This window comes from Macrotis lagotis, chromosome 8, assembly GCF_037893015.1.
Source record: "Macrotis lagotis isolate mMagLag1 chromosome 8, bilby.v1.9.chrom.fasta, whole genome shotgun sequence".
Taxonomy (NCBI): Eukaryota; Metazoa; Chordata; class Mammalia; order Peramelemorphia; family Peramelidae; genus Macrotis; species Macrotis lagotis.
The window spans coordinates 26,991,504-27,017,850 of record NC_133665.1 but is presented as its reverse complement, the minus strand read 5'-3'; the positions used below and the strand labels follow the sequence as shown (position 1 = coordinate 27,017,850).

Below are 26,347 nucleotides of genomic sequence, written 5' to 3'. Positions count from 1 at the left end.
CTAGTTATTATATTATTACCTTACACAATGGTAGTAGAGAACTTGGAAAGAAAACTGAAGGTACATGCTTCTCAGTTCAATTTCTTACTCTAAATAAACATCATTCAGCTGCTTTTATGACATTCAGGTCAAAGGGCAAAAGCCAAATAATTGATTTTCCCAGAGGATTTTCAGCTAGTGGCACCTCCATATGAACATCTCATAGTCCCCTCCTACATCTCAGCTTCTGTCCTGATAAAGTTCATTCAGCAAGAGCATACTCTGACCACCCAAGGTCTCAGCTGTCCCCTGCTCACATCAGAGCAATTTGACCACCTTCCATTCCTGTTTGCCTTTCATAGATCAAAAAAACTCATAAAACTCCAAGCCCACCTCCCTATTCCCATGACTACTATCACAAGACCTGGGAATAACATAGCACCCAAGGGGGTTAGAAAGGGCATTTCACATATCTATTTGCAGGGGAGTTTAAATGAACAGATGAGCAGGCAAGAGGGAGGCACAAGACTGGGAAGGAGCTCAGGGCTATTCAACTCATTCCTAATTGTAATCCATCTTTTATATCACTGCCCAAGTATTTTATACAGAACTGTTATTCCTCTGTTCAAAAATCTTCAGGGCCTCCCCAGATATCTACCAAATACAGTTTGAATCTGTCATGCATTCAAGGCCCTCCAAGTTGTGATACTATTTTACCTTTCTAGTTTATTCATAATCTTCTCTGACTGCTTCAGATTACCTATTCTCTGCCAATTTCCCCACATAACATACCAGGTTCTCTACTCTCCCATCTCTGTGCCTTTGTTCACACTGTTCCTTATATCTGAAATACTATACCTATATATATCTGTTGAATTCCTACCTATCTTTTAGTCCTACTGAAGTGTACTACTTTACCTAGAGAAGTTTTTCTTATCCCCTGGTCAGAAGGAAGTCCCTTGGATCCCCTCCCTCCCAGCCCTTTGCTTTGCCTCTTTCTAATGCTTTTATGTGATGTATTGGTTGTCTATTGGATCCAGAACACAACAGATGCTTAACAAACATCTGTTGTTGAAAGTTGATGCATTTCAAGAGAGGACTGAGCAAAAACTCCATTCTTCCTTCTCCCCTACCCCCAACAGGATATCAGAATCATTCACAATTTTTTTTCTATGTCAGTTCTTTATTATTACAGTAATAAGGACAACAGTTCTGGATTTTTATTGTGTGATGTAGGTTATGAGGAGAGGGGCAGTAATGAGAAGAATGACAATATAGCAGAAAAGTGGAATCCAGATACAAGGCCTGCATCTCTGCAAGTCACCAATGTCCCCAGAACTTGCAGTAATAGCAAAAGAAAGACAGGGGCTATCAGGCATTCTTTTACCATCTTCAAACTGGGGTTGACTAAAGAATAGGTACCCTTTAAGTAAATTCCCCCAAATTATAATAAAAACACCACCAATCCTTATCCCAAGAGGAGGGGAAAGAAGTAAAGCTGTGGTGGGTGTGGGTGACTGAAACATTAAATATAGGGAAATGGAAGGCCCTGAGTGGGGAACATGTTCCAGGAGGGAGTCAACTAATGAATATCTTCTCTCACTCTGTTGCTGGTTTTACTTGTTTCGCTGCCTCCAGCTGGGATAGTAGTTCATCCCACTGAACAAACTGCTTGGAGAGGAGAATCGTCTTGGAAATGGGGTCAAGGATGAGAATAACATGGCCAAGGGGAGTAAAGAATGGGCATTTCACATATCTAAGAGTTTTAAATGAACAGATGAGCAGGCAAGAGGGAGGCACAAGACTGGGAAGGAGTTCAGAACTATTCAATTTAGAACCTCCAAGGGATTCTTCACTATATACAGGACTGAGTCCAATCTATTCAGCTCATCAGTTAAAGCTCTCTATGTTTTGACTAACTTTTCCAACCTCAATATCATTATCTCCTATGAGAAACCTACACTCTTAACTGTGCTGGACCAGTAGTCACCATTCATTTAACATGTCTTCAAGTTTTCCCATTTACCACTTTCATTTATATCATTCTCTAAAACTCGAATATCTTTCCCAATTTCTAACTTGAAACTCCATTCATCAACTAAGGTTTAATTCAAATGTTTCCAATTCCTCTGTGAAACACATGTGACACTTGAGGAAAGTCAACTTTCTCAGTTATTTCCAAGGAGGCTAGGATTTGGGAGTAAAAGGGTGGGAGGGAAAGGGACAGGGCTTAGTAAAGGGAGTAGTATGGGGACAAGGAAGGAGGCTTGGCCATGCTGAAAAACAGGGGAACCCCAAGAGGTGAAAGGATACCATCTTGTTGTACTCTTCTAGGAGTATCTTGGTTGCTTCAGAGACTTCCTCACACTGATCCTAAAATGAGGAAATGAAGTTGGAAGGTATCTGGTGAAAGGGATAGAGTTTCCCAGGCTAGCACTGTTCAAAGCTATAGGGAACTTTGGTGCCTCCAACTCTCTTAGCTTCTCTTGCCATTGTGATACTGCTGCTCAAGCCCAGAGGCTCTCAGTGGGGGAGGTGGAGGCTAATGTTTACCCCAAGAGACAAATAAATTGCTATTTTAGTTTGACATTAACTGGCTCACAGTTTAAGGAAGACAGTTTGGACACAACCCAGAGGCACCTTATGACCCACTCCCACCTCCCCAAAGCAAAATGTACATTAGGAAAAGTCAAGGCAGATGCAAGCCTGAATCACTGGTAGAGAAAGTTCAGGACAAGGAAATCAGATTTCTTTTTTTTCTATAGGAAGATATTTCCCCCCTCCTTTCAGAGTTAGTAACAAGGAAAATAGGATAATTTTTTAAAAATCAGTAATCTCATATTAACATATAGGAATTACTTTTCAAATCAAGTGAAAAAGAAAATTGAAAAAATTTGAAGGAAAAATTATATTATACATATTTAATTATTGTATATATACTAGAAAGAAGAGAGATTTTATTTCATCTTTTATTCAGTTAAAAATACAACTGGTGGGGCGGCTAGGTGGTGTAGTGGATAAAGCACCGGCCCTGGAGTCAGGAGTACCTGGGTTCAAATCCGGTCTCAGACACTTAATAATTACTTAGCTGTGTGGCCTTGGGCAAGCCACTTAACCCCATTTGCCTTGCAAAAAAAAACCTAAAGAAAATACAACTGGTAATTTTGCTTTGAGTCTTTGAAAAATATTTTTACTGTATTTGAGTGAAGAGCTCTTGTCTATCTGCTATGGTCAATATAATGGCATCTGCCATGCAGGTTTATCATGTAAACAAAGGCAACTTTTCCTGCTCTGAGGGCTTCAGTTAAGGTTAAACATTATTACCTTACCCTTTCCCCTCAATTCCCACATTTGTTAGGAAGAAAGGTAGACTGAGCCAAGAGACAGGAGTTCTAGTTTCATTTCTGTTCCTGACTTATTGTGATTTTAGGCAAACCACATAACCACTCTAAGCATGTCTCCTCAACTGAAAAATTCTTTAAGTGGATTTCTTCTTAGATGTCTGAGAAAAAGGGAGAGAAAAGCTAGGGCAAGATTGTCTAAAGGACAGGCACATATTCCTGATTCATCTTTGGTTTGCATAGATGCAGAGGATAAGGGCACTGCCTCTTCCCCTCTTCTTCTCTCCCTGCCTCCCACTCCCAAGATCCAGATACCACACCCCTACCTGCTGCTGGATGTGGATCTGTGACAGGGCCTGCAGCCGGGCAGCATGCTTGGGAACAGCTGAAAATCACACAAACACAAGCCTGTTATTTGATGGGTTTTTTTTTTTTAATCCTCTGGGGAATACTCAATAGTCTATTAGGTCTTCGGCTGGGATTAAAGTATTGAGTCTCTAAACTAAACAAACGATAGTTTCTATTGATTGCCTGGCAACTGTGGATGGAGGAAGGGCTCCATGGGAGTGTGAGGAGGGGGTGCAGTGCTGAAGGTTCCTAGGCAAGAAAGCTGCCTGGCCACCTTCTGCCTTCCCCTCCCTTTGAGGGGCAGGGTGGAAAAAAATTAGATCTGGTATAAATCAAGGAATCATGGCTTACTAGAGCACAGAAGGAAAGAGCAAAGGAGATGAGCAAAGCTTCAGAAGTGTCCCAGGTCAGCTTTTCTACCCTTTCCAAAGGACCCCTGGGCTGGGTACAGAGTGAGGACAAAGAGTTTATGGAGATACTGGCATGTCACTATGATCTAACCCTCTCTTTCCTTCCCTGGTGGAAACCAGAATATCTAGGGGGCAAACAGCTCACTGCCTAAGCCCAGGACCAGGACCAATATGCACTGAGTCCTTAAGCAAGTCTCCCAGAAATTCATCATTCTGAGAAGCAGCAACTGCTTGTGACAGGGAGACAAGGACTTCTACTAGTCAGCATTGAGGAAATGCAGAGAAAACTCCTAAAGAGGGACAAGATAGTTATCTGGATTCCATTCACTGGCCCCTGCTCCCTCCACCCAACTCAGCAGAGGCTGCTCTCTTGTCAGTGTGCAGAAGGAATCCGCCCTTTCCTCACAGTAGGGTCTAAGGCCTGATAGAAGGGAGAAACCTGCTTGCTACTGCATCCCTAGGGTCTTGGCCCCACCAAAACTAGTTAGTAAGGACTAGAATGGAAAGCAAGAAGATTCAGCCCCCTAGATAAAATCAAGTATCTTTTCACTATCTTTTAGGTGACATATAACAATACCACTGCAGGGTCAGCTGGAAGCTAGTGCTAAAGATAATAAAAGATAACTTTATACATATAAGCCACCTCTTCCTCTTTCAGTCAGATTCTGCCCTCTTTTCACTACAAAGAGGAACTGAAAACATACAAAAAAATTTCTCCACAAGGAATGCCATTAAGGCCTACAATGAGTAAAGGGGGGAGATTATGGAATCTATTTTCTTCATTAAGAATAGGGAAATGAGGGGCAGCTAGGTGGTGTAGTGGATAGAGCACCAGCCCTGGAGTCAGAAGGATCCAAGTTCAAATCCAGCCTCAGACACTTAATGATTACCTAGCTTTGTGTCCTTGGGCAAGTCACTTAATTCCACTGTCTTGCAAAAACAAACCAAAAAGAAAAAAGAAAAAAAATAGAGAAATGGACAACATAAAGTTGGACAACAGTCTCTGGAATAAGCTTTCAGGGATTCTGATCGTTTTGTATAAGGGAAACTGACATCCAAAGGAAGGGATATGGTTTAATCTAAGTTGATTCAGTGAGAAAAAGGGAGCAAAGGAGAAATGTAGCTCCATAATGAAGCCCTCATCCTAAAACCCTGGAGATGGACCCCAAAAAGGGATCAAAAGCACATATAGATTCTAAGTGATAGCCCCAAACCAGGAAGGAAGATGCTATGTGTTTCTAGATATTAATCAAGGAAGGGAGCAGGGACTCAATCGTGGATCCTGGAGGTACTACAAGTGTAGTCACTGATGCTGAGTCATATCCAGGGCTCTTTCTATATATATAGACTACCCCCACTACTCCTAACCTGGACAAAAATCCAGAGACAAGACAGAATGCAATAAACCAGCCAGTATGCCATTTCTGTAGCCATACTGAGGAGGTGAGTTGCAGTTGATTTTCCCAGGGGATAGGGTCTTAGAGTTACCTTTGATATGAGAACTGTCCAAGAGGGGAGCCAGGGCCTCCACCTGCTCCAGCAGTGCCACTTGGGAAAGAATAAACTGTTCCTCTGAGAGGAAAGGAAGCAGACAGTGAAACAGAGATCAGGGCCTAAGCTGATACCTCCTATCCCAATAATTCATCTACACACACATACACACACACAGACACACACAGACACACACACACACACACACAGACACACACACACACACACACACAGATACCACATGTCTGATATCTGTGTGGAGAGTTAGAAAACACATATCTAGAAATTGCAAGATTGACCCTGAGATAATCCCGGTGCATCCCTCCTATCCTGGATTTGGGGAATCTCTTATTGCTCAGGCATCAGGGATTCTTAACATGGTCAGATTTCAGAGGTCCATGGACTTAAATAGGAAAAAAAATTATATCTTTATTTTCACTAATCTTTCACTGAAAAGAATATTTCCTTCAACCATTTAAAAATATTCTGAGACAGAGTATAAGGCTTTCCTAGGCTGCCAAAATGGTCCTTGACACACACAATCCTGTTCAGAGTCTACCTTGCCCCTAATGTATATACATTCTCATAATGCAAATCTTCCCATCCAAGGCCACTGTTCCCATTGTTTCTCTGATCCCCCATACAGAATGCCCTCTTGTCTCCCTCTGCCTGTGCTATATCCAGTTCAGTTTTACCTCTTCTTCCATTAAATCCAATCAAGTAACAAATGCTTATTTAATAACTATTATACGCAAGGCACTGGAGTAATGTAAAGATTTGTGATAGTAACTAGTATTTATATGGCCCTTTAAGTTATACAAAGTGTTTTACAATTATTACCTCATTTGTCTCTCACAACAACCCTAGGAAGTTAGATGCTCTTATTAATCCCATTTTGCAGATGAGGAAACTGAGACAAGCAGTGGTTAAGAGATGTGCCCAGAGGCACACAGGTAGCTAGTTAGGGTAGTCAGAAGATTTCAGGAGAAAGTCTTGAGATAGACACTAATTGGCAAAAGTAGGATTTCAATAGGTGAAGAGGACAAAGAAATTCCAGATTGGCAGTGAAACCATATCCTGGAGGGCTCAGGATTGCAGCTAAGTGTCTCTCACCTTGTCAGTAGACAATGAGACACCACTAGAGGTTTTTGAACAAGGCAGTGACATGATGGAAGCATTTTAAGAAGAGAAGCCTGGAAACAGTATAGAATAACTATGAGAGACACTAGAAGCAAGGGGACTTGTTTAGGAGATTACTATAATAATTCAAACATGAGATGATTAAGCTTGGACAAGGATTTTGGCAGCAGAAATGGGAAGGAAAGGAGGTATATTAAAGACTACAGAGGCAGAATAAACAGAACTCTGACACCATCTAGACTACTAACCAGAGACCTTCCCCTTTTTTCTGATCCCTTATAGTCAGTCCTGAGGGAAATAGGAACAGTGTCATACTCCTTTTATGTACATTTTATCTTCCAAACTAAATCTCTTGAAAGTTGAGGACCACATCTTCTCTCTAATAATCAACACAAAGTTGGATACACATTATGTATTCAAATAAATCCTTACTGATTCACTTTGATCATCAGGTTGCTAGACCCCTATCCCTTATTCTTTTTCACTGTGAGATAAAAGAATTTTAAAATAATTAAAATAATTAATAATAAAAAATTTAAATAAGTAAAAATAATTAAGATAAAAAACTTTATAATTGTTAAAAACAATTCTCCCAAATCATTCTATCTCTGAATCCAATTTCACATCAATTATTCCCTGTAAACCCTATTTCTTTACTTGAGTGAGGCCTAGCAGGTAAAGGATAACTCTGGGGTCAAAATCCTGAGGGGTGGGGCAGCTAGGTGGCACAGTACATAGAGTACAGGCACTGGAGTTAGGGGACCTGAGTTCAAATCCGGTCTCAGACACTTAATAATTACCTAGCTGTGTGGCCTTTTGAAAAACCCCACTGCCTTAAATAAATTAAAAACAAAAAATCCTGAGGGGCTATTGAATGAGCACATCCAAGGGAGAAAGACTGATCTCAAGAATCTCATTAACCCATCCGGTGACTTCACCAGATCTGTCTTCTGATGTGGCTCTGAATTTGGCCCTGCTAGTCACATGACTGCCAGGAAAACAATTAATGAACTAAACCTATCCTCCCTGCCCTGAGAACTTGAAGCCCCTCCTGGCAATGAGGATCCCACAAATTACTTCGTAATGGCTGATACTTTCAATTGGGCTGGGCCTTTCAGTGCTAACTCAGAGCAAATTAAACCTTAAATTGAGTTGGTTTCTTCAGGATGGGGAACATCTTCAAGGCTACAGTGATTCACCAATTAGATGGATATAGAATTCATTTGTGGTGCCTAGTGGGGAAAAATTCACTACTTGTTTACCTGCTAGGATGAATTGCAATTTGGCAGCATTAGGAACAGTAATCCGATCAATATACTCAGGATCCAGGTATTTTATCAGGTCTTCAACTAAATAATCAAAAGAAAGAAAGGAAACAGAGTAAAGGTTAACAACTCAGGAAATGTTGAGAAGTTCTTTATAACTTGGGAAGAGAGCGAAATAATTTTAACTTGTGGAGTGAAGGGACATTGATTGTCTCAGTCTAAGATCATGAATTAGGTTTCTAACATTAGAGACATAAATTTTTTCCTAGCTTCCAACTTCCTTCTCTAGACCCAAATTCAGGGGCTCAATAAATAGTATAGATACTGCCACCACTACTCTATCAGAACCACTAGGATACCCTACTTCCCCTGGTTAGAATAAAGGGAAAAAATCCCTTTACATTTTGGCTTCAGTTAAATAAGGCTAAAGATTATGGAGTACTTAATAAATGTTGTTTGAATTATTTATTAATAAATTAAATTTGAAAACAAAATTCTCCCCAAAATATGGATAGGAAATTTAAAAGATCACAGGTTTTTCCACTCAAATTTAACTAAATTCTAGCCACAAATTCATTTGATTTAAAAAAATTTATACTGAAGTAAAAACAGCAAAAAGATTATTTCAATACACACAGTAGAACACAAAAGAGGATGTCATATGACACTACTAATCTCCATTTCATAACACTTGTTTTTAAAGAAAAGGTATATGATAAATTCTACATGTTTCTTTTTTTTAGGTTTTTTTTTTTGCAAGGCAAATGGGGTTAAGTGGCTTGCCCAAGGCCACACAGCTAGGTAATTATTAAGTGTCTGAGACCGGATTTGAACCCAGGTACTCCTGACTCCAGGGCCGGTGCTTTATCCACTACGCCACCTAGCCACCCCTTACATGTTACTTTCTAAATCCATCTGTTTATCTTAACTTCTTTCTAAATTTACTTCTGTTCTCTTTGCATTAAAAAAAAAATCTTAAAATAGCCCTTTTTTTTTTAAAGCATCACTATTCTCTCTTAACTTTCACATGGGTCACATAACCTTCATATAAGCATCATACAACTTTTTCCCTTCCTCAATTCAATTAAAAACAAAGAAAAAAAAACTTAAAACAAGCAAGAGTAATCAAATACAAGGAATCCACATAATGGTAACATTAAAAATGTATGTCTTGGGGGGCAGCTACATGGCGTAGTGGATAAAGCACCGGCCCTGGAGTCAGAGGAGAACCTGGGTTCAAATCCGGTCTCAGACACTTAATAATTACCTAGCTGTGTGGCCTTGGGCAAGCCACTTCATCCCATTTGCCTTGCAAAAACAGAAAAAAAAATGTATGCCTTGGGGCAGCTAGGTGGCTCTGTGGATAGAGCACTGGCCCTGGAGTCAGGAGTACCTGAGTTCAAATATGACCTCAGACACTTAATTACCTAGCTATGTGACCCCATTGCCTTAAAATAAAAAAAAAATGTATGTCTTTTTACCATATCTTGGTTAACATGCTTCATCATAGCTTGTCTGAAAACATGGTTTATTTTTAGAAATGAATTCTTAAGTCTTTCTAAATTATTTTTTTACATTGTTGCTGTCCTTGTATAAATTGTTCTGATTACTTTATTCTCCATCAGTTTTTACTGAAATTGTTTTCTGAAATTCTTTCTTAATTTCTTATTAATAATAATTCATGTATCACCATTTATTTAGTCATTGCCCTACTAACTAATAAGACAATCTAAGGTACTCTCTTAGAGTCTATAACTTTGCTTTTCTTCCCCATCCCCTTTTCCCTTATCAAGAAAATTGTTATCTCTGGTATCATCCTTCCTAACCGCCATCCTTCTTGACTATGTTTTGCCTTCTTTTTCTGTTGAATTAAATGTATCTATTCACCAAAATGTGTGTTCATCCTTCTGTCCAGTTCAGATAAGAATTAGGTTCATTTGATGTCCTCCCATGACATCTCTTCCTTTTTATACTATTGCATCTCTTTCATCTTCCCTTTTAATCCTCAGAAAAGAAACAATCCACAATTTCCTATCCTATGAAAACATTAAGATTCTAAAGGGACACTTCTCCTCTTATTAAAATATTATCCCTTCATCATTATATAGTTGTTTGAACTTGATCAAATATATTTGCCTTTCCAGGTTTCTCTGGACTTTTGTGTTTGTATTTCTATCTTGTTTTTTTAAGGTTTTTGCAAGGTAATGGGGTTAAGTGGCTTGCCCAAGGCCACACAGTTAGGTAATTATTAAGTATCTGAGGCCACATTTGAACTCAGGTACTCCTGACTCCAGGGCCGGTGCTCTATCCACTGTGCCACCTAGCTGTCTTTGTGTTTGCATTTCAAAGCTGCTACTCAGTTCTAATCTTTAAAGATTTTATTGCAGAATTTTCCTCAGTTTTACAAAGCGTATTAATTTTTTTTGGTTTTAAGACTGGCTCTTGTACCTTTTAGAATACTGTATTCTAAGATCTCTTCCTAATAGCCACATCCCAAGTGATTCTGACTGTAGTTCTAGTTATTTAAACCTTTTCTTTCTGGATCCTGGCATTATTTAGGGATGAGGGAGATCATGGAGCTCTGGATTCCGGCTGTGACATACTATGTAAAAGAGATACCATGATATACTTTAACACTAGATATCTTATGCTGTCTTCTATTTTTCAATCTTTGGATTGAATGTTTGATTTAATGTTTCTTTCTGTCTCATGGAGTCACTGATATCTGTTTAATTTATTCTAGTTTTCAGGAAATTCATTTAGCACTTTTGCTTCTAAGCTACTTATTCTTCAAATCTCTTCCTCCAGAGATTTTTATTATCTTCGAGATATTCATATCGTCTTTGTGAAAAATCCATTTTTGTCTTTCTTAAAAGCAAAATTCCATTTATTTCCATGGTTTCTAATGTTTTTGAAAATAAATTCTCATTTCATTAAATATTTCCCACTTAGGGAAATCTGGAACACTAATGCAATGTTGGTGCATTTGTGAAGTGAGTCAACTTTTCTAGAGAGCAATTTGGAATTATGCCCAAAGAACAATAAAACTGTGCACATCCTTTGATCCAGCAAAACCACTACTGGGTCTATATCCTGAAGAGATCATTAAAAAGGATAAAAACCCCACATGTACAAAAATATTCATAGCAGTTCTGTTTGTAGTGGCAAAGAATTGGAAATTGAGAGGATGCCCATCAACTGGGAAATGGCTGAATTATAGTATATAATTGTGATGGAACCCTATTGTTCTATAAGAAATCATGAGGGATGAGATTCAGAAAAGCCTGAAAAGACCTGCATGAATTGGGTAAGATGAGCAGAACCAGAAGAACATCATACACACTAACAGCAACACAGGGGTGATAATCAACCTTGTTGGACTTGCTACTCCATCAGTACAATAATCAGAGACAATTTTGGGGGATCTGTGATGGAGAATACCATCTGTATTCAGAGAAGGGACTGTGGAGTTTAAAATGAAGACTAAAGTTTTTTATGTTCAACTTTTAAAACTTGCCTATGTAATTTTGCTATCTCTAATGTTTTCTTTCTTCCTTCTAGATCTCATGCTTCTCTCACAACACATTCAATTTTGATCTATGCACATCATGGATACAAATGTAAAGACTATATCTGATTGCCTTCTGTTGGGGGGAAGGGGGCAGGAGGGGAGGGAGGGAGAAAAAATGTAAAACTCAAAATCTTGTAAAAAAAGATCAGTAGAAACTACTACAAATAAAATATTTGTATAATTTAAAAACAGATTTTCCACTTACATGTAAAAAATTACCATTCAGTAAAAAAATTTTTTAATGCCAAAACCCTCCCTCTTACCCTTTCCTTAACCCTTAAGAAGGCAAGCATGCATTATGAGATTGATTACACATTAAGTCATGCAAAACATCTTTCCACAGTAGCCATGTTGCAAAAGAAAACACACACACACACACACACGAAAATAAAGTAAAAAAAAAATATACTTCATTCTACACTCAAGAGCTCAACAGTTCTCGTCCTGGAGGTAGATAACATTTTTCATAATGAATACTTTGGAATTGTCATGAATCACTGTCTTGATCAATTAACTAAGTCTTTCAGGGCTGATCTTCCTTAAAATACTGCTGTTACTATATACAATGTTCTGCTCATTTCACTTTGCAAAATCCATTTTTTTCCCTTTGAGTTTCTGCATGGAGTTGTTATGGACAACTAATGTCTAGCTGTAATGGACAACTGTTAATTCTCTCCTATGGAGGATCTCTAGATTTTCAATAAATTGTGATATTGGTTAAGTGCTGTCTCTCATTTACTCATTTTTCTAACTTAAGTTCCTGAATTGGGACTCTCTGACAAAACCAGATTCCTCCCCATGCTGTATTTTTGGATAAGATTGTTGGCCCTGGTTTTTTTGTTTGTTTGTTTGTTTTGTTTTTTGTGCTGATCTCCACTCCAGTGGAGTTCGGTACTCTCTAAGATCTTTGAAGTTTATAGACAGCTGGATCTTCAGAAACCTCTCTGGTTCAGTTCTCTATATATTTAGACAAGGTACAAGAGACTTCAGATTCCTTAGACCTGTTCTGGTCTGAATATGGTGACACAATAATGGATGGCTATATCGGTCTTTGGTCTTCCTTGGTCCATTTTGGGGCTTTCTAACTACCCTAGAGTATTCTCAAAGGAGCCCTCTACCAGGATCATACCTGGACATATATTTTAGAAATGAGTCCTTTATCAGAAATGCTAACTGTAAGAAAGGCTCCTTTTCCTGACTCCTCTACATGGCACATTGGACCAAGCACTGCATCTGAAGTCACCAAGTTCTGAGTTCAAATCTAGTCTCACACTTCAAGCTGTGTATGACTTTGGATACAGAACTTGTTTGCTACAGTTTTCTCAACTGCAAAATAGGAATAATAACAGTAACTACTTCAAAAGCTATAAGTATAAAGTAACAATTGAATAAACATACTTAGCAAAATGCCTGACATATAGTAGGTAAATGCTTATTTCCTTTTCTCACAGCTTGGCAAGGTGCTCTAACTTATGTTTTAGAGCAAGGGATAATGGCCCATTAAAAGAAGTAAAATGGGAAGACTTTCCGGCAAAGTTCATAGACTAAAGGAAGGTAGGGAGCCCAGTTCTGATACATCTACTCCAGCAAAAACCTAAATATCCCACCAGACCAAATAATGATCAATAAATTCAATGAGAAACTACACTAAATTACTTCATCTACCCCAAAAGTGAACAAACCATCAGGCAGAAACCCCCTGGGCAATGGAAACAAAGGGTATCAATTTTAGTATATATGCTGCTGAAGTGAGCATGAAACAAAGGGTACCAACAGAAAAGTCAGTGTCAGTACAAGCAAACAAGACTATGGTTTCTCAAAGTGAGCAGAGATAGGTCATATACACTTGCAGCATGCAAGTTCTGTAACTAGACAGCAAGAATGGATGGTTTCCTCTGAAAGTCACAGAAGAGCATGAGGCATGGCAGAATTAAAAACTAAAATGCCCTGGGGTCTGGGCCTCTGAAGTCCCTAAGCACTCTGACCTAAGACATAAGAGAGGGTCCTGAGAATTCAGTACTCTGAATCGAAAAGACCCAGAGAGACTTAATCTCAGGAGCTGGAGAGCCAGGTGACCCAAATCTAGAATTAATAGGACATTTCATTCACTCAAAAAGAACAGCAGGAGCATACCCTAACACTGGGACAATGCCCTAGTAGAGGACCTAAGATTGAAGAGATTAAATACAAAACCAAGAAGATATTAATCATTGTAAAAAATTAGAATAGATCCAGAAATACTAACAAAAATATGACATAGAACAATAGAGTGACTCTATAACAACTGCAAACAGAGACTCAAAAGAAAATGCTATATATGAAGAAACAGAATTAACTAAAAATGAAATTTCAAAGAAAAGATACAGGCATCCAGGAAAATTTTTTTTAATTTCAATGAACATGTCAGAATAATATAAGACCTGCTAACTTCTATTATAAATAAGAGCTATAGGAATTTAATATAACAAAAGGCAAAAGGGCTAGATTTACAACTAAAATAATATACTCTGCAAAGTTGAGTATAACCCTACAGGAAAAAAACTGAATCTTTTAATATTAAAATAAAAGAATAAAGAACTTTCAACAATTTCTGATGAAAAAACTAGAGCTGAGAAAGAACTTTGAAATGGAACACAAGTTCATGAGAAATTCCAAAAGGTATTTGATCAAGTTTAAGGAACTTAACATTCTATTAAGTAGAAATGTAACAAGTATCCCTTCCAAATCTTAATGTCTTCAAAGGGCATTGAGGGATATAATAAGAAAAACAGGTGGGGGGGGTTATTGGCTCTGTTCTCAAGTTTGTTTGTTTTTTAATTTACATTTATTTCTTTATTACTCTCTAACATACATGCAAAGATAATTTTCAACATTCTTTTTTTGGAAGATTTTGAGTTCCACATTTTTCTCCCTCCTTCCTTTCCTTTCCCTTTCCCTCTGAAAGTGAATAATTTATCATAGTAATATATGTATAATTATATTAAACATATTTCCATATTAATTATGTTGTGAAAGATGAATCAGAATAAAAGGGAACAAAAAACCACGAGAGGGTAAAAAAAAAACCCTACGGAATATAAAACACATTTTTAAAAATGGAAAATAGTATGTGTTGGTCAGCATTCAAACCCCATAGTTCCTTCTCTGGATGTAGCTGGTATTTTCCATCACAAATCCTTTAGAATTGTCTTTGATTATTGTACTGCTGTGGAAAGCTAAGTCCATAGTATTAGATCATCATGCAATGCTGCTGTTAATATGTACAATGTTCTTCTGGTTCAGCTCACTTCACTCAGCATCAATTCATGAAAGTCCTTCCTTTCTGAAGTCTACCCAACTCATGATTTCTTACAGAACAATAGTACTTCGTCACATTCATACAATACAATTTATTCAGCCATTCCCCAATTAACCAGCATCCTCTCAATTTTAGTTCTTTGCCACTACAAAGAAAACTGCCAAAAATATTTTTCCCTTTTTCATGATCTCTTTGGGATATAGACTACTAGTGGTATTACTGGATCAAAGGGTATGTATAGTGTTATTGTCCTTTGGGCATAGTTCCAAATTTCTCTCCAGAATGATTGGATTAGTTCACAACTATACCAAATTCATTAGTGTCCTAGTTTTTCCACATTCTCTCCAATATTAATTATTTTCCTTTTTGTCATACAGGTCAATCTGACTGGAATGAGGTAGTACCTCAGAGTTGTTTTAATTTGCATTTCTTTAATCAATAAAGATATGAATTATTTTTTCATATGACTACAGATAGCTTTAATTCCTTCATCTCTTTTTTTGTTTGCTTGTTTTTAGTTTTTGCAAGGCATGGGGTTAAGTGGCTTGCCCAAGGCCACACAGCTAGGTAATTTTTAAGTGTCTGAGGCCATATTTGAACTCAGGTACTCCTGACTCGGGTGCTCTATCCACTGCACCACCTAGCTGCCCCTAATTCCTTCATCTCAAAACTGCCTGTTCATATCTTTTTTTATCATTTACCAATTGAGAAAAGACTTGAATTCTTATAAATTTGACTTAGTTCTCTATATATTTTAGAAATGAGTCATCAGAAACACTAACTATAAAAATTATTTTCCAACTTTCTGTCTTCTAATTTTGGTTACATTGGTTTTATCTGCGCAAAAATTTTTTAATTAAATGCAATCAAAATTATTCATTTTGCATTTTATAATGTTCTCCATCTCTTGTTTGGCCATAAACTCCTTCCCTTTCTAAAAATCTGACAAGATATTCTATTCCTTATTCTCCTAATTGGTTTATTGTCCTCAAGTTTTAAGAGAAGAAAGAAAAGAGAAGATAAAAGAAATAAAAGAGTTTAAAAAGGAGAAAACAGGGAATTGAACTTAAAAGTACAATTCAAAAATAAGGAAGAAAGGGTGGGGTAAAGTAGTTATCAGATGAGCCCTTACTTTTATTTGAACTGGACAGAGGAAGAATGAACACATCCACAGACTTACATACATACAAATAGTTAAATAAAGAAACACATTAAACTCAAATGGTCAAAGGATATGAACACCCAGCACTCAAAGAAGAATTGTAAACTATTAACCATATATGAAAGAATGCTCCAAATCACTAATAAGACAAATGCAAATCAAAATAAATCTGAGGCTTCATCTTATATTCTGCAAATTGACAAAGATGACAAAAAAAGGGGGGGGACAATAGTTAATTTTGGAGGGGTTGTATAATGACAGAAAACAGAAAATGACATAAAAGTAAATACTTGCTAGTAAAGTTATGAAATGATACAATTGTTTTGGAAAGTAATTTGTAATTATGCAAATAAAGTATACATAACCTTTGAACTAAGAGATCCCATTGCTTATATCCCAAGGAAACCATCAATAAGAAGAAAGTTCCCAAATACACCAAAATATTTATAGCAGCAATTTTAGGGAAAGGAAAAAAAGTACAACTTTTGGGGAAGGGCTAAACAGTAGTACATGAATATAACATAAAACTAAAGTATTGTAAAATATGATATATGTGATGAATTATGCAAAGATCTACATGAACTGATCCAGAGCAAAGTAAATTATATACAAAAAAATTATACACAAAACTATAATAAAAATGAAAAGAACCATACACATGCAAAATGAAAACTGATTATATCAAGATTATAAAGATAAAGCATAATTCAAAAAAGGAATTATAAGAGGATACTTCCCAACCCACTGCTTCATGGAAGTAGAAGGTCCACAGGAGTTCCATATTAAGAGATGGGATAGGAATAAGCATTTAAAGGCTGTTCTAGCTTTATATATGCAAATTCACCTTTACATAAAAAAAATTCTGAAAGAAACCCGCACTCTATAAAACATCTATGTTAACTTTACTGTACAGTACTGTGCTTTCTCTCTCTCTCTCTCTCTCTCTCCTCTCTTACTTTATTTTTGTATTAAAAATATTATTTGTTACATGAGATGGCTTTCTAGGAGGGAAGAAAGATTATAGAGATAACTATGATGATAGAAAATATACATCAATATTATTTTAAAATAACTTTCTAAAAATAAAAATAATCATGAAAATAATACAAAAGCACCCTTTTTAAATAAAAATTTAATTTTTAATTAATTCAATTAGTCTGGTCACAGATTGGCTTGAATGGCAGTTTATAGGATGCCCCTAGCCAGTTTCTTTCTCTTATTTCAACTCTACCTGAAGAATCCTAAGCCAAAGTTCTCTTTTCAGAGAGTATTTTTCTTTCTATTCCCAACTTCCTCCCTCTTTAACTCACACTACACCATCACACCAAGGTAAGAGAGTCTGACTACAGTTAAAGTCGCTGATAATTCAGGTGAGTTACCTCTAACCAATAGAGGACTAATCAATTAATGAACTACTTCCAGTTGGAGTAACAGACACCATTGCATGTTCAAGCTACAGATCATCATATCTGGACAGCATCAAAATAGGTTAAAGCTCACCCACAAATGATGTGCCTACCCACCCTGGTTTTGTGAAGAAGTAGGATTCACTTCCACCTTTAAAGAAACTCTAGCACTTGACAAACACCAGTGACAGAAGAACTTACTCTTTTTATACAGGACTTTAACCCTCTCTCTTTTGTTGGAAATGTTCCCCAAAGCCACCTGCACCTTAACCAAGCCATCAGCTACCTAGGAAAGAGAAGAACAGAGAGAGAGAGAGAGAGAGAGAGAGAGAGAGAGAGAGAGAGAGAGAACACGAACAATAAGGTTAACAAAAGTAGTTGACTGGTGGAGACAGTGATTGGCAAATTAAAAAGATATTTTTACCAAGTCCCTAAGCTTGATCTATAATACATACCTGTCCCTTCCCCATCACACTCCCGAATTCTTCACACATCACTCAGTTTCCTCATTCTTCAATCATCTATATAGGCTAATAGGCTACCACAAAGCAGGAGATTCAATTTCTATCTACTAATTTTAAATTGATCATTTACTATATTTTATGTTGTCTTGTAACTATTTTCTGCTTTTTTTTTTTAATGTTGGGCTTGCCTCTCTAAGCAGAATGTAAGCACTTTTCTCTCCCTCAATGTAACTGAGCCCAGTGCTGAGCCTTGAGCTCAGTAAATACAAATTGTCTGGAAGAAAAGACTGTAGATAGTGGTAAGAAATATAATGTGGAAATGATTTCTTTGGAAACTTTCATCGAAACCAAACTGAAATCCTGATGAAGTTGTAATAACTATATATTAGTTCATACTCTTCTACTTAGAAATTTAATTAAATAATCGTGGGTATCATGAATGAGAGTGGATGGAGAAAGACAGAATCTGAAGCAGAAATTAGAACACAGACTAGTCAGACAATTCTATTCCTTCCTCACTAGATCAGAAAAGACAGGAAAACCTTTGATGAAATCAAATTCCATGAGAAGTATGCAAAAGCATATACATTTGGGCGACACTGCACTCTAGTCTATAATCTGCAATTTCCACTATCAAATACAATAAGAACCGGGGTGGCTAGGTGGCACAGTGGATAAAGCACCAGCCCACCTGGGTTCAAATCCGGTCTCAGACACTTAATAATTACCTAGCTGTGTGGCCTTGGATAAGCCATTTAACCCCATTGCCTTGCAAAAACCTTAAAAAAAAAAAAGAACAAAGGTACCTATTTAAAAGAGAACACTTGAATCAAGAGGCTTAAGCTTGGGAGGGAGTAGGAGCCTCACACATAAGATACAGTTGCCTCAGACTAAAATGTTGATCCCCTTCTTCTAGCTGGTCCTTTCTATTTATATTCTATTCATTTTTTCAAAATCCAGCTCAAAATATATCAGTGTCAAGATATTAGGAGACATCCTGTTTCCTGGAGCTGGGCCCCCAGCTTGGCATAACAATAATCCTTTGCACTCTAGATGATAATCTCTGAATGATCTCACACACAGTAAAATCTCAAAATTGTTTCACACCACCATGGATGAATATAAAGTCAAGCTATTCATCAAACTTGTCACATTGTTACTGTTATCACTCATTGCCAGCTCTTACACTCACTGCACAGCCAAGGATATAAGTATAGAGACCAAGCGCCCTGCCTTGGATCCCTCCCAAGGGGGGGGGGGGGGCTTCAGCTCATGTGTCCCTGCTTGTAAGCTATTTTTTTAAACTTTGAAATTAAACTTGTGTTTCTCCCATCTCTACCCTGCTCTGTTTGGCTCCAGTCACCCAGAGGTGACAATTCAGTCATCCAAACCAGACTCCTGCCCCAAAAAGATAACAAGTAGAAAATGGAGAAACAGTATTCAAGGGTAGAAGCTGTTCAGGCATTTATTTTTCAGTCTTGCCTCATTCTTCTTGATCCTATTTGGGGTCTTCTTGGTAAAGAAACTAGAGTGGCTTGCTATTTCCTTCTCTAGCTTATATTATAGGTGAAGAAACAGAGGCAAACAGAAATGAGACTTGTCTAAGGTCACTCAGTTACTAAGTATCTGAGTCCACACTTGAACTCAGGAAGGTGAATCTTCCTGACTCCATGCCCAGCACTATACTACCTAGGTAGAAGACAGTTCATAATTGATCTGGTTAATTAGCTATAGGGTCAAGACTGCAAGAGACCCAGAACAGGACCTGAGGGAAGATTATGAGGAGAGAACTGTAGCAGGGGTACCAAATCCCTAGGGGAGGTAATCCTAAACTCATACTGTGGGGCAGAAGTAAACAGGAGGTACATAGTATGGGGTTGGGAGTAGATATTCATTGACAGGAGGGAATACTAGAGGATGACAAGACAACCAACAGCCACTTAGTGCACAACATCCAAGGAGAACATCATACAAAGATGGGTCATTCAGGAAAGGGAATCTATGGGGAAGGGTCAAAGGGAGGTAAAGGGATTAGAAGAAATCACTGAGAGTGAAATGGGGGGGGGTTCTGGGAGTCACAAAATGAAGGATTAGTGAGGAATTACAGAAGATCGTCGGGGGAGGAATGGTCATAGGATGACACAAAGAGGGATTGTTACTGAATATTATTCAATGAGGGATTGGTGAACTATATGGCAGTACATGGTGGGGAATCAGAGAAGAATTCCAGTGTACCTAAGATGTAGATCAAAAATTGGAGGATCAATGAGGAATCTGGGGGTGGGGGTGGAGGAAGAATATCCTACAGTGGAAAATTATTGAGATGGAGTCATAGGTGAGTGTCACAAACAAGGCAGTCATTTGAGGTTACAAATGAGGGAGTATCAGCGATAGGGCATTAAAGAAAATTCACTGAAAACCACACAGTAGGAAATCAATGAAAAGTCATGGAAAGGGGTGGCTACGTGGCGCAGTGGATAGACCACCGGCCCTGGAGTCAGGAGTACCTGAGTTCAAATCCGACCTCAGACACTTAATGATTACCTAGCTGTGTGGCCTTGGGCGAGTCACTTAACCCTAACAAAAAAAACTTTAAAAAGTCATGGGGGGGGCTAGGTGGCGCAGTGGATAAAGCACCGGCCCGGGAGTCAGGAGGGCCTGGGTTCAAATCCGACCTCAGACACTTAATGATTACCTGTGTGGCCTTGGGCAGGTCACCTATCCCCATTGCCTCGCAAAAAAAAAAGCCACAGGGAGAAGGGAAAGGGTGGCCAGGGGGTGGGGCTGGTGGTCAGAGGAGGGCGGGCCCCGGGGGGCAGGCAGGACGGCATGCCGCCGGCGGGGCGGCCCTCGGCTGTCACGGGGGGGCTGTCACGTGGCGGGGGTCACAAAGGGGGGGTGGCCCCGGCGGTCACCCGGGGAGCGGTCGCCCGGGGCGGGGGGGGAGGAAGTGAAGAAGGACGGCCTCCAGAAAGGCTCCCGGAGGGCGCGCTCTGGGTCGGTGGCCGGAGCCTCGGGTCCCGGCCCGCTCACCTTCCGCGAGCCGCGCGCCCCGCCCGCCCCGTACACCCAGCGCTCCAGCTCCTCTATCCGGGCCTGCAGCCGCTGCACTTCGGTCAGAGCCGCCATCGCTTCAGCCAGAACCAGGAAGCGCCGCGGGGGCGGGACATCCGGCTGAGTGGAAGGAAATCCCCAATCCGAGGGCAAGGGAGCCTACCTGCAGGAAGTGACGCCACGAGCCCCCCCCCGGCCGCGCCTTTAGTCCCGCCCCGCCCCTCTCCGAAGCGGCCGCGGAGAGGGCGGACTGCTCAGTTACCTAGGCAACCAACTTCGCACGGCCGCCGCCGCTCACTTTCTCCCCGCTTTTTCCCTTAAAACGGGTTATCGTTGAGGGCTCCATTTCAGGCGCCTTGGTGAGAGTCTCCGAGAGCCCCCCGCAGCCCTGCCTACTCCGGCTTCACTCCTAGGCCGCCCCCCAGACCTCCCGCGCCGCCACGCCCGCCTGCGGAGCAAGCTGCCAGGCCCTCGGTGAGGATGCCCGGCCCTGTACCTGTGCGCCGCCGCCTGCGGTGGGGCCTGGCACACTCAATGATGCGCGTTGGTGGGGAAAACAGCCCCGCGGCCTGGGGATCGCCCGACCTCGTCTTGCAGCAGCCCCCACGGGCTTGTTAGGTGCAGACTCCTCCCCTCTGCCCCCCGGCTTCTGCTTGGCGGGGCAGACACCCCTTCCCAGTCCGTGTAGACGCGGGTCAGTGTGATTCCTGGTTTCGGAGAAACTGCATCCCCGGCTACTGCTGCTTTCATTCATTCATTCATTAATGGTGAATTTGGCGGGGGCGGCTAGGTGGTGCAGTGGATGGAGCACCCGCCCTGGAGTCAGGGGAACCTGAGTTCAAATCCGGCCTCAGACACTTCATAATGACCTAGCTGTGTGGCCTTGGGCAAGCCACTTAACCCCATTGCCTTGCAAAAACCAAAAAAAAAAAAATAATGAATTGGTAGAGGAGATTATGGAGCCCACTACCTGTAACATTTGATTGATCTTAGAGACTGGGAGAGGACAATAAACATTTATTCAACTCCTACCACGTGCCAGCATACTGTGTACTAGGCCTTGCAGATACGAAAGAAAAAGCCCCTGTCCTCAAGGAATTTACAGTCTAATCTGGAAAGCCTGCACACAAAGCCAAACTGAAAGGAAGGGAGAGAAAAGCACCGAGATAAGGAGGATTCTTGTAGTGGAAACCAAGCAGAACAGTATTGGAAAATTAAGAATTAACCTAAGAGTTCTGAGCCCTCAGGGGAAAAAAAAAGGTTTTGGGGAAAGTTTATATATCTGCAAATGTTGAGTATCAAAACTGAATCTGCACGAGGATAAGATGTCAGGTAATGAGCTTATTCAGGGAGAGATGAGATGTTTGTGGTGCTGAAACTGATGGAAAATGAAGGATAACATGAGTAAATGTTCCACTTTCCTTTTTTTTAAGGTTTTTTGCAAGGCAATGGGGTTAAGTGGCTTGCCCAAGGCCACACAGCTAGGTCATTATTAAGTGTCTGAGACCGGATTTGAACCCAGGTACTCCTGACTCCAGGGTTGGTACTCTATCCAACTGCACCACTTTAGCCACCCCCTCCAGTTTTCAAAAAAAGAAAAAGGGCAGACTGAGTCCTTATACAGGTGAGCTTGATTGTAATTCCTGGCAAAACTTTATAATATAGCACAAAGGAGTGATTTGTGAGAAATTAGAAAAAGAAAGTAATCCCTAAGAACCAGTAGGGCTTAATCAAGAGCTGGTCACAATAATTATCTATCTGTGTGACCTTGGGCAAGTCACTTAACCCCATTGCCTTGCAAAAAAAAAAACCTGGTAATGCATCCTAGACTAATATTGTGTTGTTTTTTGACAAAATTACTAGCCTCCCCAGAACTGAAGGATTCTGGATTAATTGAATGAGACCCAGAGTAGCCTCCTAGAGTGCCTCTCAGAACTATATGTGACTTGCGTAATTGAACATTTTTAATCAATACTGATGATAGTCATTTTCAGTCAAGTCCCACTAGTCCTGATCCCATATGGGGTTTTCCTGTGAAATTGGAGTGATTTGCCATTTCTTTCTCCAGGTTGTTTTACAAATGAGGAAACCGAGGCTGACTTACCCAGAGTCACACAGCTTACATCCAAGGCTAAATTTGAACTCAAATGAGTCTTCCTGACCATCACTTGATAGAATGCTGCACCACCTAGCTGTCCTCTTAATCATTACAGAATGAAATAGTAGATGGCAAGGAATGAAATCATAGATGGTAGGAGTGCATATTAGTACATGACTAGAATTGGAGAGGAATAGTCTGTAATACACTGAATGACAATGTGAGGATCAAAAATCATCTTGACTGGTTAAAACAATGGACCAGGGGCAGCTAGGTGGCAAAATGGATAGAGCACCAGCCCTGGAGTCAGGAGGACCTGAGTTCAAATTCAACCTCAGACACTTAATAATTACCTAGCTGTGTGGCCTTGGGCAAGCCACTTAACCCCATTGCCTTGCAAAAAAACCCCTAAAATAAATAAATTAAAATTAAAACAATGGACCAAATAGAAGATGAAATTTAATAGGAGTAAATAGATAAAATTATGAAAATTTGCACAAAGAAGGAGGAGGTATGACTCAAATCATATGAATACTTTCTGGGACATTAGGGGCCTACAACTGAATATGAATCAATAGAGTGCCATAGGATCATACAGCTATAAGTAGAAAAAAGCCAAAGACTATCTAATCCAAATCCTATCTAAACTATAGCCTGAGGGTCAAATCCATCATTCGCTTGTTTATGTTTAGAGGTTTTTACATTTTAAAAATTATTTTTAAGTTTTAAATTACTTTTGTACATGGACTGGCAGTGGACTAGTTTGCCAACTTCTAGTCCTACCTCTCCCATTTTGAAAATGAGGAAACAGAAATCCAGAAAAGTTAAGTAACTAGTTAAATATCACAAAAGGATAAACTCTCTGAGGTAGCTTTTGAACTAGGTTCTTTTAAGTCAGAACAAGTGGCAGCCAAAAATAAATCCTAAAAGCCTTCAAATGAACTATATTGTCTTGGTTTTAACTCTTATTGTACTCTACATTGGTCAGAACACAGTTTAGTAATGTAGTAAGTTATAGGCACCTCCTTTAGGAAAATTATTTTGCTTCTTTGCTTAAGGAAAATTTAGTAACAATTAGGGCTGTCGCTAGGTAGAATAGGCTTTCTTATGCTGCTCTGAATGATGCATTTTGAGAGGTAAAGATAAGGTATTCATATGAAGGCTGGTAACCAGGATGGCAAGGAAACTTAAAACCAAATTATATGAAGAATGATTGAAACCTTGAGAAGATTTAGTGGGCAAGTGATCTTTGTTTCTGGTTTGTTTGTTTTTTTTTTGCAAGGTAATGGGGTAAATGTCTTGTACAAGGTCATACAGCTAAATAAGTATTAAGTGTATAAGGTCCTCCTGTCTCCAGGACCAATGCTCTATCCGGTGCACCACCTAGCTGCCCCATAGGCAAGTGATATTAATCTTTATTCTGCTTGTACCCAGAGAGTAGAATAATGAAGTAATACAGTAGTAATAACAAAATTAGGTTAATGAAATAGTGAAATAATATGTGGAAGTTAGAAAGATTGGGAGTCAATATAATGAAATTTCTAACAATTAGAACTTTTCCAATAATGGAATGGTTTGCTTTAGCATACAAATCCGATGGCTTAAAGGGCCCTCTCCATTGTACCTATTGTTCAGAAACCTACAGTCAGCTAGCAGAATTAATTGCTCATTTGAAAAATTATGGCATCAAGGTTACTGTCATGGAAAATAAGCCTACTTTTTATCTGTACTCTTGTTATAAGCAAACCTCCAATACTTCAGTTGTATTGAAGCATCAGTGCCCCAACCAATGAGCAGGGGAGGAATGTTATACTTGTTATTTAGAGAATTAATTTCCATGAAACTACAGTTTGTCTATAGAGTGGGAGGGGACTGTAAGAAGAGGCATGTTTTTTATTCTGGCTAAAGTAACATAATGATGAAAGAATCTTTGTTCATAATATAGTACCTGGTTGGGTAGTAGGGGCTGACAGGTGAGGTGTGGAAGGCTTAGTAGGAATAAGAAAAGGAATTGTAATATAAAATTGGAGGCATTAGAAAGAAAGCAACAGACTTGTTGTTGGGAAAAATAAATATTCTCAGTCCCAGTACCTAACCTGTCTCTCTCTAAAACTTATTAATACACAAACATCATGTTGTTAATCTACACAGGGAAAGTCATGAAAGATGGATCACCTTTAAGTCCATTTTTGCCAACCTAAGTAGGTTCCTAATTTTTGTACTTTTCAGGTTTGTGATAGTGATATTTGGCCTAACTGTGTAAAGGTTAATATGGCTGGATAGATCTTTCTCTGATGTAGTATCTGAAATATGGTCTGAAATATTTTTAATCTAAATCTACTTTTCTAAAAAAAGCCATGAACTCAACTTAACATTAAAGATGTTTAAGGAGAGGGTTCTCAGGAACATTGCAGAGGGAATCTTAGGGAAAAGATGTAGTGAAGAGCTTTTAGATATCCTAGTCTGATCTATCCTACTATTACTGGTGTCATTACTCCTTGAGAGCAATGACCTAGCTTGCTTATATTACTTATTTTTCTCTCTTAACCCTCAGCTTGTATCTACAGGAAAATGGGAGGGTAGGGTACAGCTGTCCTTTATCTAAATATACACTACCTTGATTTCCTTGCTTTCACAAGCTAGTTTTCTTTATAGTGTATCTCTTTTCTTCTCCTGGGGACTTCCAATATGTATGAAAGGCAGCCTACAGATAGAGATTGCAGCCCAGGAAGGTGTAGATCTTGTGGAAATTCTCAGAAACTCACAAAGATCAGTCTTCCTGTCAGCTCTTTGATGGCATCAAATGGTCTCTTATCATTACTAAGTCCCTAAAACCTACCTTTCCCTTTATGCATCCCCCAGACAATCCTTTCTTCATATCCTTCTAAGAGTCACTTCAAAACTCCCTTTTTAGGGACAGCTGGGTGGTGCAGTAGACAGAGCACCTGTTGCCTCAGACACTTAATAATTACCTAGCTGTGTGACCTTGAGCAAGTCACTTAACCCCATTGCCTTGCAAAAGAACCAAAAAAACTTCCTTTTTAAAAACAAAACTCCTTTGTGAGAAACTTAAAAATAAAAGGTTGAGGGCTGCTAAGCTTTAAGGAAAGAAAACATCAATGTGAAATGGCAGACAGAGCTCATCTGTTTGCCTCACAGTGATGGAGAGAAGGCTTCACGAAGTGAGGCATTCAAAGGAAGCTAAAGTAATTATTTCCCTCACTTTGAACTCCTCTCACCCTCCCTCATATAATGGAAAAATAAGATGGGGAACACCTCCCAACCTAGAGAAACTGCAAATTTGACGAGGAAAGGGGAAG

The 26,347-nt window shown here is 39.3% G+C and overlaps 1 protein-coding gene across 2 annotated transcripts; it reads right to left on the bottom strand.

Annotated features, from left to right (window-relative positions):
- Positions 1–1,141: 1,141 nt before the first annotated feature.
- DCTN3 (dynactin subunit 3) lies at positions 1,142–21,062 on the bottom strand. Of its 2 annotated transcripts, none has more exons than XM_074196564.1 (7): positions 20,909–21,062; positions 17,613–17,697; positions 7,972–8,058; positions 5,567–5,650; positions 3,647–3,705; positions 2,293–2,352; positions 1,142–1,668 (listed from the first exon to the last, which is right to left on the bottom strand). In XM_074196564.1, exons 1-7 carry the CDS (start codon positions 21,002–21,004, stop codon positions 1,579–1,581), a joined length of 561 nt encoding a protein of 186 aa, XP_074052665.1. In that variant the 5' UTR covers positions 21,005–21,062; the 3' UTR covers positions 1,142–1,578. The 2 variants fall into 2 exon arrangements, with proteins under 2 accessions (XP_074052665.1, XP_074052666.1); XM_074196565.1 differs by lacking the exon at positions 20,909–21,062 and adding an exon at positions 17,867–17,896.
- Between the last annotated feature and the right edge of the window lie 5,285 nt (positions 21,063–26,347).

What these genes read in the sequence shown, in the direction of transcription:
- DCTN3 (XM_074196564.1), bottom strand. Translation starts at nt 21,004, where the DNA reads ATGGCGGCTCTGACCGAAGTGCAGCGGCTGCAGGCCCGGATAGAGGAG. An exon ending in GGGCGCGCGGCTCGCGGAAG is followed by an intron (nt 17,698 to 20,908) that starts GTGAGCGGGCCG and finishes TCTCTTTCCTAG; the next exon opens with GTAGCTGATGGCTTGGTTAA. An exon ending in ATTGCAATTCATCCTAGCAG is followed by an intron (nt 5,651 to 7,971) that starts GTAAACAAGTAG and finishes CTTTCCTCTCAG; the next exon opens with AGGAACAGTTTATTCTTTCC.